The sequence below is a fragment of the Callorhinchus milii genome, unplaced genomic scaffold (genome assembly GCF_018977255.1).
Source record: "Callorhinchus milii isolate IMCB2004 unplaced genomic scaffold, IMCB_Cmil_1.0 Scaffold4, whole genome shotgun sequence".
Lineage (NCBI taxonomy): Eukaryota > Metazoa > Chordata > Chondrichthyes > Chimaeriformes > Callorhinchidae > Callorhinchus > Callorhinchus milii.
In genome coordinates this window covers 7,744,657-7,764,298 of record NW_024704745.1, presented here as the reverse complement: position 1 = coordinate 7,764,298, position 19,642 = coordinate 7,744,657, and the positions used below count along the sequence as shown (strand labels likewise).

General features: G+C 44.1%; 2 protein-coding genes across 2 annotated transcripts; one reads left to right on the top strand and one right to left on the bottom strand.

Annotated features, from left to right (window-relative positions):
- Nucleotides 1-9,646, bottom strand: LOC103185170 (melanocortin-2 receptor accessory protein 2B). The gene is made up of 3 exons (XM_007903550.2): nt 9,342-9,646; nt 5,893-5,992; nt 1-398 (listed from the first exon to the last, which is right to left on the bottom strand). Exons 1-3 carry the CDS (start codon nt 9,475-9,477, stop codon nt 275-277), a joined length of 360 nt encoding a protein of 119 aa, XP_007901741.2. The 5' UTR covers nt 9,478-9,646; the 3' UTR covers nt 1-274.
- Nucleotides 9,647-12,846: 3,200 nt separating this feature from the next.
- mis18a (MIS18 kinetochore protein A) lies at nt 12,847-19,245 on the top strand. Its single transcript, XM_007903551.2, has 5 exons — nt 12,847-13,129; nt 14,593-14,656; nt 15,688-15,810; nt 16,865-16,964; nt 18,686-19,245. The coding sequence occupies exons 1-5, from the start codon at nt 12,928-12,930 to the stop codon at nt 18,764-18,766; spliced, it is 570 nt and encodes a 189-aa protein (XP_007901742.1). The 5' UTR covers nt 12,847-12,927; the 3' UTR covers nt 18,767-19,245.
- The last annotated feature ends 397 nt before the right edge of the window (nt 19,246-19,642 follow it).

Sequence of the window (19,642 nt, the reverse complement as noted above, 5' to 3'; positions counted from 1 at the left end):
ATAACAGAGTTTCATCTTAGACGTAATATAGGCAAGCGCTTGAGAAAATACTCAGAGAATTAACATGCACGGGGATGAAATCATCACGTGATAACAAATAAGGAGTGTTCACTGTTTACTGAGTTAAGTCATCAGTCTCAGAAAAGTTGATTCATAAAGAGCTTATGGTTATCTCAGGGGTTAACTCCGCCAGGAATTATGGTATTGTCCAGGAGTGACTGCGGCCTCTCAGGGATGATGTGGACTTGGTGGCACGTCTGTTCGCCAACAATATTCACATGCCCGCGTTTCCCACATTGGCTGGGAGTAGTGTTGAAACAGCACAGTTGGTTATATTTGCCTCCTCCTGAACCTGCTTGTTATGTTTTCCCGCCGACGTCCTCCGCGAACTGTTACTCCTGCAGGACAGAGGAAAAAAAAACGAAGGTTAAGGAGAAATTCTGCCAAACGACGGGCTGTGGGTACCTTTACCCCGCTTCTGCTTAATTGCCAAAGATCCCTGTGAATCGAGCAATGTTCCGTTCTGTTTGTTCACTGCTTAGAGGGAAGCTGTTGTTACCTAAGACAATAGTAATAATCAGTACCCTGTGCATCAGCCTGGCTCGGTAGTAGCACTCTCCCCTCTAACACAGGAGGTTGTGGGATCGAGGTCTCGAAATGGGACTTGAAGGAGGCAAGGGAGGGGGCGAGGTGGAGGGGTTCTGTCCAGGATGGAGTTCCAGAGGGTGGGCGCAGAAAGGCTGAAGGTACGGCCACCGATGAGTAGAGCAGGCCGGTGACCGCTGTGTGAGGAGGGAGTGAGCAGGTTGGTAAAGTTCTAGTAGGTTGCAGAGGTAGGAAGGAGCAAGAGCGCGAAGGGCTTCAAAAGTGAACTAAGGAGTAAACTATTTGAAGTATGTCATGCCCCTTTCGGAAAACAGGGGAGATCATTGTGGTTACACAGTGCAGCAATGATCGAACCATGAGCTGAAGTGGAGCCATGTCATGTGGCTTCAGTTCCAGAAACCTAAGAAGACTCCTTGTTGTACAATTATCTCAAATTTTCTGTAAAATCTGAAAAAAATGTTGTCCCACTCTTGCAATAACACTCCTGATCTGCCGTGCTATTGCCTTTTAAATCGTAAGAAAAGCTATATCAGTACAAATGTGAAGTTCAACAAGTTGAAGACGACAGACATATGACTGTTTGTGGGACATTGCTGTGCGCAATTGGCTGCCGCGTTCGCCCACAAATATACAGTCAATTCACTTTACAGTGTGTTCTGTGAAGCGCTTTGGGACGTCCTCCCGACGTGAAAAGCGCTATATCAAATGCAAGGATTATTATTATTATTATATGGTAGGATGGGGGGGGGGCGGAGGGAATATTCTGCTCTGTGCACTCAATGCAGTACACTCCTCAATGTGGACGCCGCTCTCCATTTCAGCAAGCTTTGCGAATCTGTTTCTTTGCGCCTTTAAATAACTTAATTATTTTGTAGGTTAACATGGTAGCCAGTTTACACAGCGATGTCCCATAAACAGCCATGGAGTGAGGGAACAATTTTAATCGGGGGATTGTTAGCCAGGACACCAGGAGAAACTCCCCCTTTTCAAATAATGCCATGGGATCTTCAGCATCAATCTTGAACAGGCACGAAACAGGACCTTGGGTTAAAAACAGCAACTTTCATTTACGTAGTTTCTCGGAACCCTTAAAGTCTCATCCAAAAGATAAGATTTGAACAGGCAGAGGTCTCGGAAGGGCAAGGTTAGTGCAGGCACCAGAAAGCAATGCTTTATACAGAAGTAAATCAATAGTAAAAGAGATTACCAGAAATTATTATCCTTGCGTTTAATATAGTGCCTTATCATGTCTTCGAGACATCTCAAAGCACTTCACAGAATATTCTGTAAAGTGAATTGACTATATTGTTGTGGGTGAGTCGCAGTTTGTGGGACACTGCTTCATGCAGCAGTGTCCCACAAACAGTTGTGGATTGAGTGAAATTATTATTGTATGATTTTTTTTTGAAGCAATTGTTACACCCAGGAAAGCGATCCGCCAATCAACTAACAACCAAGTTCTTACTTACTGCTAGATAAATAAAGGTGTGTGGACTAAGGAAACTTCCCCAACACTTCACCCCACCTGGGAATCAAACCCAGGTCCTCTTGTTGGCGAGGCAAGTGCTCAAACCACTAAGCTACAGAACTCCACTTCCATGGTTGAGGCCAGAGAAGTGCACTGACTGATTTAAGCTGCAATGGGAGGATGATAGTGTTGCTGTTCTGGAAGATTAAGATCAAATGGACCAAAGGACCTTTTTTTCATACAAACCTCCTTTGTGATCTTCTGGCTGTGTCTGACTTCTTAATGTTTTACAAGTCATTGAAAACATTTGACATGCATCAAAAGAAATCCAGTTGCCTGTTCCTTCCACAAGAAACGTTAATTAAATTAGCCATGCATGCAATTGAAATGAAATGAGCAGGAAAAAATTGTGCTTTTAAATTTTCTTGCATCTGACTGTATTTTCTCCTGCATTAGGCAATAGAAAAGGGGTTGTGTTATGCAAGGATTGGATTATATAGATGGAATGGTGTTTTTCTTGTGATCGTCTCATGTGATCTTCTGATATGGCCTCACTCACTCTCTGTAAGGAGTGATCTCTCCAAGGTTAGAATCACCTATCTTGAGTGAAATCAAATGCCATCATTAAAAATATTCAGTCATGAATGTTGTTCAAATGGCCGTTGTAGAGGTGGGCTTAGCTAATTATTTCAAGTAAAGCTTAAGACAAGGTTCTTTTTTGCGCATAGACCATATTTTTTCTTCCAATAAGCTAAAGTGGAAGAGCAATACTGTAATAGTTTTACTAGTCAATAACTTTTCAGAAAAAAAGGCACACTCTCTGATCGATCTGCCAAAGTGTCTGGGTAGGCCAGGAATTTGAGCCTAAGCAATTCTGAGCATGAAATGTTGCATTGATATTTGTGTTGGCCTATCCATACCCTTGCATTGTTTTATCCTACCCCTACCCTCCCTGCCTTCCACCCCTCCTGATCCCTACCACCAGCTCGGGTCCAAATCCCTGACTGTCCAGTGCCTTGGGATGTCCTCCCAATGTGAAAGGCGTTATACAAATGTAATTTGTTGTAATTGTTAGCGAGCAACAGGCATTAAATGAAAGGATATTGATGAAGCAAATTGATGAAACTAAATTCCGAATTGGCAACTGCGCAGCTAAGGTAGATGCCCTGAGATACTTCCATTGGCCTCTGTGCCACGTCCCTTCATTTGGGAAAAAGAATTCTATCAAAAAGCTACTCACTATTAATTAAATCGCTTTATAGGTGCAGATATTGGTCTGTCAGGGAAATGCAATGTACCTTTTATTCCCTCACTTGTGGAACAGAGTCACAAATGTTTCTCTCTATTGAAAAAGAACACACTCTTTCCTAACCTGACTTGTGATGAGCAATTTGTAGGTTATTTTATTTGGCTGCATCAATGTATCCAGATGTCTGATATAATCTATGCGCTGCCTTCCACCCACCCACCCCAACCCCCCATCCTCCCCAAGGAAACAAGGCTCAACATTGTCCAGATTTAAGGACTGTGCCCTGTAACTGTTAAATCTCCCAGTCACTGCTGCCTTTCACCAGTACAACTCTGACATCCAATTAACAAACAGAAAACAACGCAATAATGCACATGCCAAAATGCTTGAAGGGCTAACTTTAATCCAAATTTTACTTGCAACATTACTATTCTCCTTACTTGGGAACGTAATAAATATCAGATTGTGAATTAAGTTGCTCCGAGACACCATATGGCCTGACGAGCGCTATATAAATGCAAGTTGTTGTTGAAATGCCCATGTGATACAGTTGCCAATTGATAAAAAGGTCTGCCAATCATGTTTTTAATTGATAAGGAAAGGTGAGCTTAGTCACTCAGCAGCCCCTGGCTTGTGGCTACAAGGCCATTGAGCATGTCTTGCCACTCAAAACACCCACCCGCTCTTTTCTGTCATCCAAAGAATTGCTCCATTCAGACTCCAAAAGCCCTGATATTTCACCTGGTCTTAGCTTGTAGATCCATTTTGTCTCTAGGGGATAATAAAAATAATCCTTGTATTTGATACAGCGTTCTCATCACATCTTCGAGCTGTCTCAAAGCACTTCACAGAATGTACTGTAAAGTGAATTGACTGTATATTTTTGTGGGCGAAATGCAGCAGCCAATTGTGCACAGCAGTGTCCCACCAACAGTCGAGGATTGAAGTGACCAATTTATTTTTTTGTTAAGAAGAAAGGTGATGCAAAATTGTGAAACAAAATCTTAAATTCATTCTTAATCTGGAAGTGGGAAAGCCATCTTCCAAACTGAGATTAAATTTGAAGAAGGTTTCCATACATTTGAGTGATCCGAAATATTAAGGTCAAAGTGGCCTCCCTGGCTAAGACTAAGTAGAGTATCAGACCTCAAACGTTCAAAGACGATTGAGCAAAACTCCACATATTTCTTCCTTTATGGAAGAATATTATGGGTGTTATTGTGAGTATGTTATGGACATTATTGGGAATATTTTTCAAATTAGGCTTCAGTTTGAATCAATGGGTAAAACTCTCTGCCACGGGTCAGAAGGTTATGGGTTGAAGACCCACAGCGGGACTTTCAACTCATGTAGTCTAAGATGACACTCCTATGCAGTACTAGGGGTGCACTGCATTGTTGGAGATGCTGCACTTTGGATAAGATGATGAACTGAGGTCCCGTCTGCCTGTTCACATGGACATTAAAGATCCCATGGTGCTGTTTGAAGAGAGAGACTCCTTGTGCCCTGGTCAACAATCTGCCAAATAAAATTGGGCATTCACTTCATGGCTGTTTGTGGGACATTGCTGCGTGCAAATGGACCACTGCGTCCACCAACAAAATACACAGTCACTACACTTTTCAAAAACTCCTGCAAAGTGCTTTGAGGTGTCTTTCCAATGTGAATATCGCTGTATCAAGTGCAAGCATTATTTTTATTGTTGTTATTAATTCATATTACTATTTCCCTCCCTGGCCCAAGAATAGAATGTGTCCCATAGAATAGTTCATTTTAATTTCTCTCTATCCCACTATCATCCAATGAAGCACTTTAAGATGGCCTCCCCATGTGATAGACACATTATCACATTCAAGAACTATCATGATCATTATCTTCCAATGTTCTTCCCAACCAGATACTTGTCCAATTCATTTTTGAAGAAGAAGTTAATCCGCATACCTTTGTCTACTTTTGTTGGGAGTCTGCTGGCGTTTGAGGCTTTTTAATTTCTAACAGTATGGCCTCGGGTTCTGAATCATTCATTGAACTAGCATCTCACTTCGCTCAGCGATGGAAGCCATTGGCCCATTGTAGTTATGGTGGCTGCTTGAAAGAGCAATCCATTCATCAGCTCCAATTACCATCTCATCCACTGACCTTCCTCTTCGACCGCACCGTTGGTCATCTTCTCACCACTCCTAGCCCTTCATCCCTTTTCACCCCAGTCCACAGCTCAGGTGCAAACTCTTGACTATCCAGCGGCTTGGGACATCCTCCCAATGTGAAAGGCACTATATTAATGCAATTTGTTGTTGTTGCCTTCTCACCCCATATCCCTGCAAATCACACTCTTTAAATATTCATCGTGTTACTTTTTGAAAGCTAATATGGATCCTGCTTAAACCACTGCTCCAGCAAGTACATTCCACATCCTCACAACTCTCTGTGTAAAAAAAACATTCCTTCCCAAGCTTCATTAATCATACTGATATACGTTTCAGTGTGCATCAGCCTGCGAATCACTGAAAGCAAAGCTAATAACTCTCAGCTCAGCCCTCTCTGTGGAAAGTAATGCAGTAATACTTACTGTACTTGTGCAAAGCCAGAACGTGACATTATCATAAGAATTATGAAGAGAAATATCATAAAAACAGCAAGACCGACCCAGAAAGCTATTACAATGGAATCTGAAAGACAAAAAAAAACAAGGGGAGGGCATTTACACACTAAGCTTCAGTTCAAAGAGCAAGATTACATTTCATTTAGTCTGTAAAACACAATACATGGAACGTGGTGTCCTGTAGAGTAGAGATTTGCGTACTATATCAAATGCAAGGGTGATTATTATTATAAATATAATTTATATGTTTATAGCGCCTTTCACGTCGGGTAAACTAAGAACTCTGAGCTATTACCCTGTGTGAAGGATGCTGTATTGTTATTATCCAAAAGCACTTTATTTCCAGTCAAATATATTGATATTGTCTATGGATTAATAAACATTTAATAATTTTCTGAAACTTAGATTGTGCAGACATCAATTCTTCGGGCTGACCATTCTTTTCACTTCACACAATAGGAAGTTGATATTATAACTACGAGACATTAAGAGTAACAGTTTTACATAGTAATCTATTACATAACCTTGTCACATTGGAAATGCCTCAAAGTGCTTCACAAAGTTTCTCTGTCAAGTGTGATTCCATTTTTGGACAGTGAACAAAGCAGCCAATTTGTGCACAGCAATAACCTAAAACATCCATGACCGATTTTGTTTTCATATCTGGGTCCAGGACACAAGGAGAAACTCTCATCTCTGTTCGAATAATTACCATGGCATATTCAACATTCACCTGAACCAACATATGGGACCTCGGCTTAGTGTTTCATCCAAGTGAAAGCACCTCTGAAAATTTGGCACTGTTGTACAAGAGGAGGGAATTTCTCCCAGTGTCCAAGCCAATAAACTCCTAGGTTTAAAGAAAAAGCAACGCGTTTGTGAAACAAAGTGGTTAATTTAAATTCAATTAAAAGACACCACTCTCGTCATCTTTCATTCCTTTTGGAGATTAACAAAAACTGACACAAAACAAGAATCATTCTCCGTTGGGTATCATACTCTAATTCCGAATATTGTAAAGGAAGAATTTACCATTACTTGTGGATAATTGTGGCTAAGGATTTGAGTGACCCCCGAAAAATATTCTGACCTAAAATATATTCTGTGAAGCACTTTAAGACGTATTTGATAAACGTGATTATTGGCTAGGACACTGGTGGAGAAATTCCCTACATATACATATATATGTAATACAATATGTTATATAAATGCAAGTTGTTGCTGACTATGGGAGCAGTCTATTCCCTCGACTTTTAACTCCTCTTCGGACTACTTAATAATTGACGGAATAGCAAAGGGAAGGGTTGGTTTTGTGTTGCTGTGAACCAGCACAACACATTAACACAAACCACAGAGCTCTGCCTGACAAGTGCCAACTTGGACATAACAGCATTTGACTGAATGGAGCACCAAGTGACCAGAGCAGTGAAGAGAGCACTTTCCAGCACAGAAGAGAACAGATCGGATGGTTGCAAATGAATGGCACGAAACTGGAACAGGGGAAAGGCAAGGGTGAGTGATGGGGTGGTGGGTGAGTGGTGGGGTGGTGGGTGAGTGGTGGGGTGGTGGGTGAGTGGTGGGTGAGTGGTGGGTGAGTGATGGGGTGGTGGGTGAGTGGTGGGTGAGTGATGGGGTGGTGGGTGAGTGATGGGGTGGTGGGTGAGTGGTGGGTGAGTGATGGGGTGGTGGGTGAGTGGTGGGTGGTGGTTGAGTGATGGGGTGGGGTGGGTGATGGGGTGAGTGATGGGGTGAGTGATAGGGTGGGGTGAGTGATGGGGTGGGTGATGGGGTGAGTGATAGGGTGGGGTGGGGTGAGTGATGGGGTGGGTGATGGGGTGAGTGATGGGGTGGGGTGAGTGATGGGTGGGGTGGGTTATGGGGTGAGTGATGGGGTGAGTGATGGGGTGAGTGATAGGGTGGGGTGGGGTGAGTGATGGGGTGGGTGATGGGGTGAGTGATGGGGTGGGGTGATGGGGTGAGTGATGGAGTGGGTGATGGGGTGAGTGATGGGGTGGGTGATGGGGTGAGTGACAGGGTGGGGTGGGGTGAGTGATGGGGTGGGTGATGGGGTGAGTGATGGGGTGGGGTGATGGGGTGAGTGATGGAGTGGGTGATGGGGTGAGTGATGGGATGGGTGATGGGGTGAGTGATAGGGTGGGTGATGGGGTGAGTGATGGGGTGAGTGATGGGGTGGGTGATGGAGTGAGTGATGGGGTGAGTGATGGGGTGGGTGATGGGGTGGGTGATGGGGTGAGTGATGGAGTGGGTGATGGGGTGAGTGATGGGGTGGGTGATGGGGTGAGTGACAGGGTGGGGTGGGGTGAGTGATGGGGTGGGTGATGGGGTGAGTGATGGGGTGAGTGATGGGGTGGGTGAGTGATGGGGTGGGTGAGTGATGGAGTGGGTGATGGGGTGAGTGATGGGGTGGGTGATGGGGTGAGTGATAGGGTGGGTGATGGGGTGAGTGATGGGGTGGGTGATGGGGTGGGTGATGGGGTGAGTGATGGGGTGAGTGATGGGGTGAGTGATGGGTGGATGATGGGGTGGGTGATGGGGTGAGTGATGGGGTGGGTGATGGGGTGGGGTGATGGGGTGAGTGATGGGGTGAGTGATGGGGTGGGTGATGGGGTGGGTGATGGGGTGAGTGATGGGGTGGGTGATGGGGTGGGGTGATGGGGTGAGTGATGGGGTGAGTGATGGGGTGGGTGATGGGGTGAGTGATGGGGTGGGTGATGGGGTGGGTGATGGGGTGGGTGATGGGGTGGGGTGATGGGGTGAGTGATGGGGTGGGTGATGGGGTGAGTGATGGGGTGGGTGATGGGGTGAGTGATGGGGTGGGTGATGGGGTGGGGTGATGGGGTGAGTGATGGGGTGAGTGATGGGGTGGATGATGGGGTGGATGATGGGGTGGGTGATGGGGTGGGGTGATGGGGTGAGTGATGGGGTGAGTGATGGGGTGGATGATGGAGTGAGTGATGGGGTGGGGTGATGGGGTGAGTGATGGGGTGAGTGATGGGGTGGGTGATGGGGTGAGTGATGGGGTGAGTGATGGGGTGGGTGATGGGGTGGGTGATGGGGTGAGTGATGGGGTGGGTGATGGGGTGGGTGATGGGGTGGGTGATGGGGTGAGTGATGGGGTGAGTGATGGGGTGGGTGATGGGGTGAGTGATGGGGTGAGTGATGGGGTGGGTGATGGGGTGAGTGATGGGGTGGGTGATGGGGTGGGTGATGGTGTGAGTGATGGGGTGAGTGATGGGGTGGGTGATGGGGTGGGTGATGGTGTGAGTGATGGGGTGAGTGATGGGGTGGGTGATGGGGTGGGTGATGGGGTGGGTGATGGTGTGAGTGATGGGGTGAGTGATGGGGTGAGTGATGGGGTGAGTGATGGGGTGAGCGATGGTGTGGGAAACACTTACATTTGTTCACTTGGAGCCCCTCGAACGACACATCGTATTCGTACTCGTAGTATTCGTACTCGAAGCGGTACTCGGAATTGCTGTGGTTCAGGCGCAGGTCTTCCGAAGAGTTGGTGAAAGCCTCGACATCAGCCATCTCTCCATCGAGGTCCCCAGGAGAGGGGGAGAGAGGAGAGAGGGAGGGAGAGGAGAGAGGAGGAGAGGAGAGGAGAGGAGAGGAAGGGGAGGGGAGGGGAGGGGAGGCTGCAGAGTTTGCAGAGGACGATTGCTGATGGGGACCAAACGAGAGCAGTGCGAGTGATCTCCTGGTTAGTCCTCTTGACAAATCCGGAACAACCTCAAATCAGTGTGTAATATGATTCCCACCCCCTCCCCTCCCCTCCCCTCCCCTCCTTCCCTCCCCTCCTTCCACTCCCAGAATTTGGGTTTCCTTTAGGATTTGCAGAGAGAACTCCCTCTGCTGGGAAACTTGTCCACTGGTATTGCTCTTAACCGGCTGAGCAAAAAACAAGACCTTCCTTATAACAATAATGATGATAATAATGATCCTTGCGTTTTGATATAGCGCTTTTTACGTCTCCTCGACGTCTCGAAGCGCTTCGCAGAATGGGCTGTAAAGTGAATTGACCGTATATTTGTGGGCGAAACGCGGCAGCCAATTGCGCACAGCGGTGTCCCACGAACAGTCGCGGATTGAAAGTGACCAATTTATTATTGTTTTGTTTTCTTGGAGGGATTATTATTAGGCGTGTGGAGTAAGGAAACTTGCCCAAGGTTTCGCCCTCCGCCTGGAATTGAACTCGGGTCTCTCGCTTGCAAGGCGAGTGCTCTTACCACTGAGCTACAGGTCGCCACGTGTTAAGCTTCCTTGAAAATCTACTTTATGGGGATAAGGTGGGGCCGTGGGATTGAATTGATCTCCTCGTTCCAACTCGACCGGCTGAGTGGCTTTCTTCTGCGCTGCAGGTGAATCCTCGCGCTTGATTATCGTTGACGTTGAAACAGCTCAAAGCTCTTCGCAGGGCATACCGTCACGTAGATTGACTGTATTTTTTTGGGGGGGGCGAAACACAGAGGCCAGTTGCGCTCAGCGGTGTCCCACAAACAGCCGTGGAGTGAGTGACCAATTTTATTTGGGAGTTTCCCCCAATGTCCTGGCCAACAATCCCCCAAATAAAAGTGACCATTCACTTCATTGCTGCTCATGAGACCTTGCCTCGAGCAAATTGGCTGCTGTGTTTGCTTACAAATATGTAATCACTACAATTTACAGTCAAATTGCTGTGAGACGTTTGCATGATATAAATGATGTGATTTTACTATTTCAAATGCAAGGATTATTATTATGGAAAATCACCAACAATTTCAAGATCAGGAGAACACTGTATGGGATGGTGTACAAGTGAGTAGTCAGTGGAGCGATAATGGAGAAGTTAACCAACCGCATAATAGGGTCAACAGTTGGTCTTGGAAGTGTTTCTTTTCATCTTGAATAGACACAAACTCTACCAGTCCATCAATGATCAGTGGCTTGACTGCTGGGTAGTCCTGGAACTCAGCTCTACAAAGGTCATAAAATAGGCACTCCACAGTCTGTACCGTTGAGCTGTGTTATCAAGAATGTTTTGAGCCTATTTTGGAAACAATTGATTTTCTTTAAAAAGTTGCTACTGTGAAAGACATTTGAGCTTCAAGGGTTAAAGAAACATAATGTGTTATTACTATGCTGGAAATTTGTTAAAATAAATATTGCAGCTGGAGTATTCTCTGGAGTGGCCCCTTCATCTCCCGCACATATACCCCTGGGTAATTCTTATATTCTCATGTCATGTGAAACAGCAGTAATGCAGTCAACAGCTGACTGCCATTCTGTAGATTCTGAATAAACCTGTATTCCAGAATTGCTCAAAACATGCCAAAAAGTATGTTTTTTTTTCTAACTTGTCTGGGGTCTAATCTTATTTACTCAACGACAGCAGTCAGCTTTTAAATTTTTACTCCCTTGTTGTCTTTCCTCCCCTTGTTGTGATGTGAAAATTCAACTAAGTTCATCACTCCCAAAGAAAAATTCGAATGATTGGTAAGTTGATTTACTTTTGCGGAATGTGACTGTGCAGATTGGCTGCTGCTTTTGCTCAACCAATTATAAATTCGAGGTTATTACTTATCTCATTTTTTGTGTTATTAATTCATGTACAGGACTATGGAGTCCTGTAGCTCAGCGGTTAGAGCACTCGCTTTGCAAGCGAGAGACCTGAGTTCAATTCCAGTCGGGGCGAAACCTTGGGCAAGTTTCCTTACTCCATACGCCTAATAATAATTCCTCCAAAACAAAACAATAATAAATTGGTCATTTTCAATCCACAACTGTTTGTGGGACATTGCAATTGGCTGCCGCGTTTCGCCCACAAATATACGGTCAATTCACTTTACAGTCTATTCTGTGAAGCGCTTTGAGACATCGAGAAGACGTGAAAAGCGCTATATCAAATGCAAGGATTATTATTATTATATGATTATGCACCATCTGCTTGTGTTCAGGTAAACATACGGAAACAATGCTCGTTTCAAAAAAGCTTGGTGTCTTTCTCTCCATTAGCCGGGTTTATATTGATAATAATCGTTGCATTTGATTTACCACTGTATCACACTATTCAAACCTCTGAAAGCCCCTCACGTGATTTACTGTAAAGTGTAGTGACTGCGTATTTTGTCGTCAAAACGCGGCAACCGCTTTGCGCACAGCAATGTCCCACAAACGGCCATGTGGAGTCCTGTAGCTCAGTGGTTAGAGCACTCGCTTTGCAAGTGAGAGACCTGAGTTCAATTCCAGGCAGAGGGCGAAACCTTGGGCAAGTTTCCTTACTCCACACAGAGCCTAATAATAATCCCTCCAAAACCAAAAACAATAATAAATTGGTCATTTTCAATCTACGACTGTTTGTGGGACATTGCTGTGCGCAATTGGCTGCCGCGTTCGCCCACAAATATACAGTCGATTCACGGAGGTGGGGGTTTGCATTGTCGGAGGTGCCGGCCTTCAGGTCAGACGTTACACTGAGGTTCAAGCGGACGTTAAGGATCCCACGGCACTACTCGAGGCGAGACGGGGATCGATTGCCCCCGAGGTCCCGGCCAACCATCCCACAGGTGCGATTGGGCACTCTCTCCGTGTGGGACGTGGCTGCCGCCGTTTCGCACCACAACACACACCGTCACGGCCCTTCACAGTAAAAATCCTGTGAAATGCAAATGCAGGGATTATTATTATTAATACTGTAATTATTGCTGCTTTTGCTGTGTATGAGCACCTGCAGCTCCTGTGCGCATGCTCGGTGGCTGGAGCCTCAGTCAGTGAGCGAGGGAGGGAGGGAGGGAGGGAGTGCGCATGCTCGGTTGTCAGTGCGTGAGTGAGGGAGTGCGCATGCTCGGTTGTCAGGGAGCGAGTGAGTGCGCATGCTCGGTTGTCAGGGAGCGAGTGAGTGCGCATGCTCGGTTGTCAGGGAGCGAGTGCGCATGCTCGGTTGTCAGGGAGCGAGCGGGCGCGGGAGCGAGTGCGCATGCTCGGGGCCGTGAGCTTTGAAAGATGGCGGGAAGGACCGTGGATTTGACCAGTCTCACGGATGAGGACGAGCTGGAGCCGAGCTCCGCCTCCGCCACCTTCACCTTCACCGACTGCGGCGGCGAGTTGCCCATCGTGTTCCTGTGCGCGCAGTGCCGGCTCCCGGCGGGAGACTCCCTGGCCTGGAGCGGCTGGGATTCCGCAGAGAGGGTGATTTGCCTGAAAAGTCAGTACCTTCGGTCACTTAAAAGACTGAGAGCCGCGGCTGAGGTTTCATTGTGGCACAAAACATCGCCGCGTGAAAACATCGCCGCCGGTGTGTAACTGTATGTACACAGTGTGTAACTGTATGTACACAGTGTGTAACTGTATGTACACAGTGTGTAACTGTATGTACACAGTGTGTAACTATATACACAGTGTGTAACTATATACACAGTGTGTAACTGTATGTACACAGTGTGTAACTGTATGTACACAGTGTGTAACTGTATATACACAGCGTGTAACTGTATGTACACAGTGTGTAACTATATACACAGTGTGTAACTGTATGTACAGTGTGTAACTGTATATACAGTGTGTAACTGTATATACACAGTGTGTAACTATATACACAGTGTGTAACTGTACATACACAGTGTGTAACTATATACACAGTGTAAATATATATACACAGTGTGTAACTATATAAACAGTGTAACTATATATACACTGTGTAACTATATACAGTATAAATATATACACAGTGTGTAACTATATACACAGTGTGGAACTATATCTACAGTGTAAATATATATACATGATGTGTAATTGTATATGTATACAACATGTAACTATATATACAGTAAATATATATACAGTGTAAATATATATACACGGTGTTTAACTGATATACACACAATGTGTAACTATATATACAGTGTAAATATATATACATGGTGTGTAACTATATACACAGTGTGGAACTATATCTACAGTGTAAATATATATACATGATGTGTAATTGTATATGTATACAGCATGTAACTATATATACAGTAAATATGTATACAGTGTAAATATATATACACGGTGTTTAACTGATATACACACAATGTGTAACTATATATAGTGTAAATATATATACACGGAGTGTAACTATCTATATACACAATGTGTAACTATATATACAGTGTGTAACTATATATATACATACACAGTGTAACTATATATGTACACAGTGTGTAACTATATATAGTGTAAATATATATACATGGTGTGTAACTATACACACAGTGTGTAACTATATATATATACATACACAGTGTAACTATATATGTACACAGTGTGTAACTATATACAGTGTAAATATATATATATACATGGTGTGTAACTATATATACAGTGTAAATATATATACAGTGTGAAACTATATATAAATAGTGTGTAACTGAATATATCGAGATCATGCAAATGGGTTTGAATGAAGTGAAAAATCTTTATTTTACGAATGTGCTTGAAACCAAAAAAAGTTAATAAGCATGGAATAAGGAAAAAGGCACCCTATTCTCATTCCTTTGGGTGCATTTGACCGGCAGAGCAGACCAGATTTTCCCAGGAGGATGGCTGGCAATGCCCTTTATTGTGTTTCATGGCTATTATTCAAATCGTGAAATTTATGAACAAGTAACTGCTATATTTTTATAGACATCACACAAAATGTCATAGTGGACACTGAGAGGAAGGTAGACACGTCATCTGACTCTGGTTGGTGAGTATACACTAATAATAGTAATAGGAATAAGAATCCTTGCCTTTGGTATTGGGCCTTTCTCATTGGGAGGACATCTCAAAGCACTTCTGCACAGCATATGCTGTAACGTGTAATTGACAGTGCATTTTGTAAGCAAACGCAGCAGCCATTTTGAACACAAGAATGTCCCACAAACAGCCATGAGGTGATAATGACCCATTTTGTTTGTTTTTGTTTTCCCAGGGATGTTTATTGCTTGGTCAATCGTTTTCCCTATCCTCTGCCCCTCGCCCCCTCCCCAAACGTGCCCCACAATATTCCAGTGGATGAAGGCAGTCTCATACCTAATTACCTTTCAACCCCATCTTTCTAAGGTAGAATGTAATGTAATTAATGAGACACGATCTGGTTAGCCTGGAGAGGGAATCGTCAGCTAAAACACTGCCTCTTGTGGGAAGAAATTAACCCAATTCATTTGAAGTGTAACTTAGCAATGGAAGATCACTTTGCTCCCACAGAAAAGTCTCTTCAGGGTTAGGCAGAAACTATCTGAAACTATTGGGAGTGAGCGATTGCACCAATGCATCACCAACCTTACCATGATTGAAATGGTGTTTTACAAGCACAATGCTACATCCGGCTCTGCAGTTTCAAACTTAAGCCTGTGCAAATTATTGTGGAGTCCTGTAGCTCAGTGGTTAGAGCACTCGCTTTGCAAGCGAGAGACCTGAGTTCAATTCCAGGCAGGGCGAAACCTTGGGCAAGTTTCCTTACTCCACACAGAGCCTAATAATAATCCCTCCAAAATAAAACAATAATAAATTGGTCATTTTCAATCTACGACTGTTTGTGGGACATTGCTGTGCGCAATTGGCTGCCGCGTTCGCCCACAAATATACAGTCAATTCACTTTACAGTCTATTCTGTAAAGCGCTTTGGGACGTCCTCCCGACGTGAAAAGCGCTATATCAAATGCAAGGATTATTATTATTATTATTATTAAATGTTTCTAGTGCTACTAATGTTTCTCCCCTTCTCTCTCCCGCCAGTATCTATGTGTTGTTAACATGTTCTGGCTGTGCTATGATACTGGGTAAAAAGTATGTCTGCACACCGATCCACCTTGATTTCAGAAGGAATTTGTATTGCTTATATGTACAGCACATTACCAGGTAAGTAATAAGCAAAAAAAAATCAGATCTTAGTTACCCTGTAACAATAAAACATAGTTATGTGTCCAATGTAAAATTTATATCATCCCAGGTAAACTCAAATCAGTTGGGCATTAAACTTGGGACCAGTCTGGGTTTGAATACTTTCATTGATTAAAATGAGACTGAAAAACTATTCAGAGGACAGAGGTGGGAAGGTAAGCGGGGGCTGCTGCCATTGAAGTGGCTCTGAGGAGGCACGACTGGTAAACGCTGGCAGATCCGCAGTAATCCAACAACAACAACAAATTATATTTGCACAGCGCCGTGCACGTCAGGAGGACATCCCAAGGCGTTGGACAGTCAGGGATTTGGACTCGAGCTGGGGCTTGGTATCAGGGTGGAGGGCAGAGGTAGGAGGGTGTCCAAAGGCGCGGTCGAAGAGGAGGGTCTTGAGACTGGCCTTGATGGAGGCAAGGGAGGGAGTGAGGCAAAGAGACTGGGATGGAGTTCCAAAGGGTGGGGGCTTAAAGGCTGAAGGCCCAATCACTGATGGAGGGGTGGGCAGAGCAGGGGACGTAGAGCAGGTTGGAGCTATATCCCAGGAGGATGCCGTTTAATCCATTGTATTACTGTGAGAGCCATGAGGCTTACCAGTGCTTTGTATTTGGAAGCTACCTGGTTTAAATTAAGCTGTCTCAGATCAAACCCAAATCCAGGTGTATAGAAAAACTTGGCAGATCACTTTGGTAATGTGGTAAGGTATTAATATTTTGCCGGTTGAAGGAGCTCTCAGCCCACAAATATTGCAGTTAAATTTTGTCATTTTTAAGCTGCGCGTTTTCACTTCAGTGACATTCTCAAATGTAGAGAACGAGCTATCGAAAGAAAGTGGTAGACGTTGTAAGATGTACTTTCAAAGTGTTGTCCTATGTAAATCTATGTAGTGATCCAGCGCCATTTAATAAAATAGTCACGTAAACGGGATTAGACTGTAAATGACATCTTGACAATATTCTACCTGTTTTGCCAAATGTAAATTATGGTCTTTGTTTCCCCACCCTCCTTTTTAAAGTTATACATTTGGCTCCACTGGAAATAATGAGAGGTTAGAAGAGATACGCGAACCCATTACTTTTGAAACTCGGACTACCATCCTTGAAGAACTAGCAAAGGTAAATGGTTTGGGTGCATGCTATTTTAATACAACTTCAAGTAAAGGAGTCATTTGAAGATTATTCTGGGATTCTCTGTATTTTTGCTTTTGTCAAACAACTGGTTCACGTTCCAGTTGAAGTATAAAACTCGTGATGGGTATTTTCCTTTGAAGCTGAAGACTGGAATGGAATGCACTGCCTGAAAGGGTGGTGGGAACAGATTCAATCACAACTTTCAAAAAGGAATTAAATAGGTACTTCAAAAGGAAAAAAATTGCAGGGATATGGGGAAAGAGCAGGGGAGTGGAACTGATTGGGTGGCTCTTCCAAAGAGCGGGCACAGACACAATGGGCCGAATGGCCTTCTTCTGTGCTGTAATATTCTACGCTTCTATGAATTTACTGGAAAGCTAATCGTGAATAAACTGCAGATTTTCTTAAATTGACTTTAGACATACATTTCTTTTGGCAGAACGCATTTCTGAAATATGAACCTCGTAAAATGTGGTCAGAAAATCTTTTATAATAGTAATGAACCTTGCGTTTGGTATAGCACCTTTCATATTAATAATAATATAATAATCCTTGTATTTGATATAGCGCTTTTCACGTCTTCTAGACGTCTCAAAGTGCTTCGCAGAATTTACTGTAAAGTGAATTGACTGTATATAGTGTCGTGACTGTGTTTTTGTGGGCGAACCGGGCAGCCAATTGTATACAGTAATGATCCACCCACTGCCTTTAACTGAATGACCAATTTTATTTGGGGGATTGTTGTCCAGGACACCCGAGAACCTTCCTTCTCTTTCAAATAGTGCTATGGGAACAGGCAGTTATCTGAAGGATGGCATCCTCCAATTGCATTGGAGTGTCATCTTTGACCGTGTGATTCCAAGACATGATGTGAGGCTCGAACCCACATGCTTCTGACTCAGAGGCGAGAGTGCTACCCACTGAGCCAGGTTGACACACATATTGTTATGACTGAACCACAAAATGTTTCTTTACTACAGTTAAGGGGTGTGCAACATCATTGGAGGCGACGTCATTCGGATGAGATGTTAAACCGAGGCCCTGTCTGCATGTTCAGACGGACGTTAAAGATCCTATGGGACTAGTCGAAAAGAGAAAAGAGTTTTTCCTCATGTACTGGGCAACAATCCCCTCCTTTCCCCTGACTCCCTCCAAAATTTGGTCATTCACTTCATTGCTGTTTGCGGGACATTGCTGTGCTCAAATTGGCTTCAAAACACAGTTACTACTTTTTACGTCATAATCCTGTAAAGAGTTTTGAAACCTCCTGACAATTGTGGTGTCCTGTAGCTGAGTGGTTAGAGCACTCGCCTCACAAGCAAGAGACCGGGGTTTGATTCCCGGCAGGGTGAAACATTGGGCAAGTTTCCTGACTCCACACGCCTGATAATAATCCCTCCAGCAAAAAAACAATAATAAAACAATCCACGACTGTTTGTGGGACACTGCTGTACGCAATTTGCCTGCCATGTTTCGCCCACAGTCAATTCACTTTACAGTATATTCTGTGAAGCCCCTCGAGACGTCTCGAAGATGTGAAACGTGTTATATCAAATGCAAGGGTTATTATAATGAAAGTTGCTAAACGCAAGTTTCAGTATTCATAGATATGTAAAAATGTCTGCTGTCTGTTTTATGCTGCATTCCATATACCCATATACCGGTTCTCACAAATAAGCCTTATTGTACCTTTTCTTTTCCAAAAGTCCCAAACTGTGCTCAATATGATGATTGAGAGGCTGGCTATTGTGGAAGAAAAGCTAGTGTCTTTGCAGAATGAGGGCTAACACAGTTCCTGCTCAATGAAAAAAGGTCGGGATTTGAAGAAGTGACGGATGCCTGGACTTCACCAATAATTTGTTCGTTGAATTGTTCGTTGACAACCAACTTAATCCTTTGGGTCGAGTTCTTTTTCTCTCTCTCTATCTCTCCCTCATTCTCCCGCACTTTCCTAATGCTGCTGGGATGATCCAATGACACACAGTTTGCTGAACTAACAAACTGATGCCACATCCATGAACTGTGTTGTGATTTGTGTCAGCTTGTTGAACTCACTTTTTATCTGCAAGTCCATTTCTGTTGAAAGCTCTGCAGTTAAGTAAAACTACTGTACATCCTAAGCTACTTCTATATCTTGTGCTGTAGTTGATCTAACTTGACTGTTCTATCAAAGCTTAAGACTGATGAGCGTCAACCATTTCAACTTCCTGTATTATGTCTGTAATTAATCTAGATTTAATGTAAAAAAAATAAAATTGTACATTTTTTTTTTCTCTTTTCTGTAGTCGTACACGTGGTTTTGCTGTCAGTGCTGGAAGTAAAGAAGCGTCTAGTGGGGGGTGGAGGGGGATGGCTTCAACAGAGCGTTGATATTACTTAGTGCTCTGTGATGTATTACGGTTCCTGAGCCAAGTGCCTCAACAGAACTCCAAGGCACTGCTGATGTCAGACCAGCCAGCCTGGCTAGTTGGCAAGACTTGGAGGGGCAGACCAGTCACAAGTCGCATTTTTCTCACTCGCTTCTTTTCAACCCTGCAACCAAAGCTCTAACAGCTGAGTGGTTGTAGCTGGACATGCAGTGGGAGCCTTGCTCTAGATGGGAAGCTTGCCCAGACACTGGTCTCGATGGCAAACTGTGTGGTTTCAGCTGATTAAACTCTAGC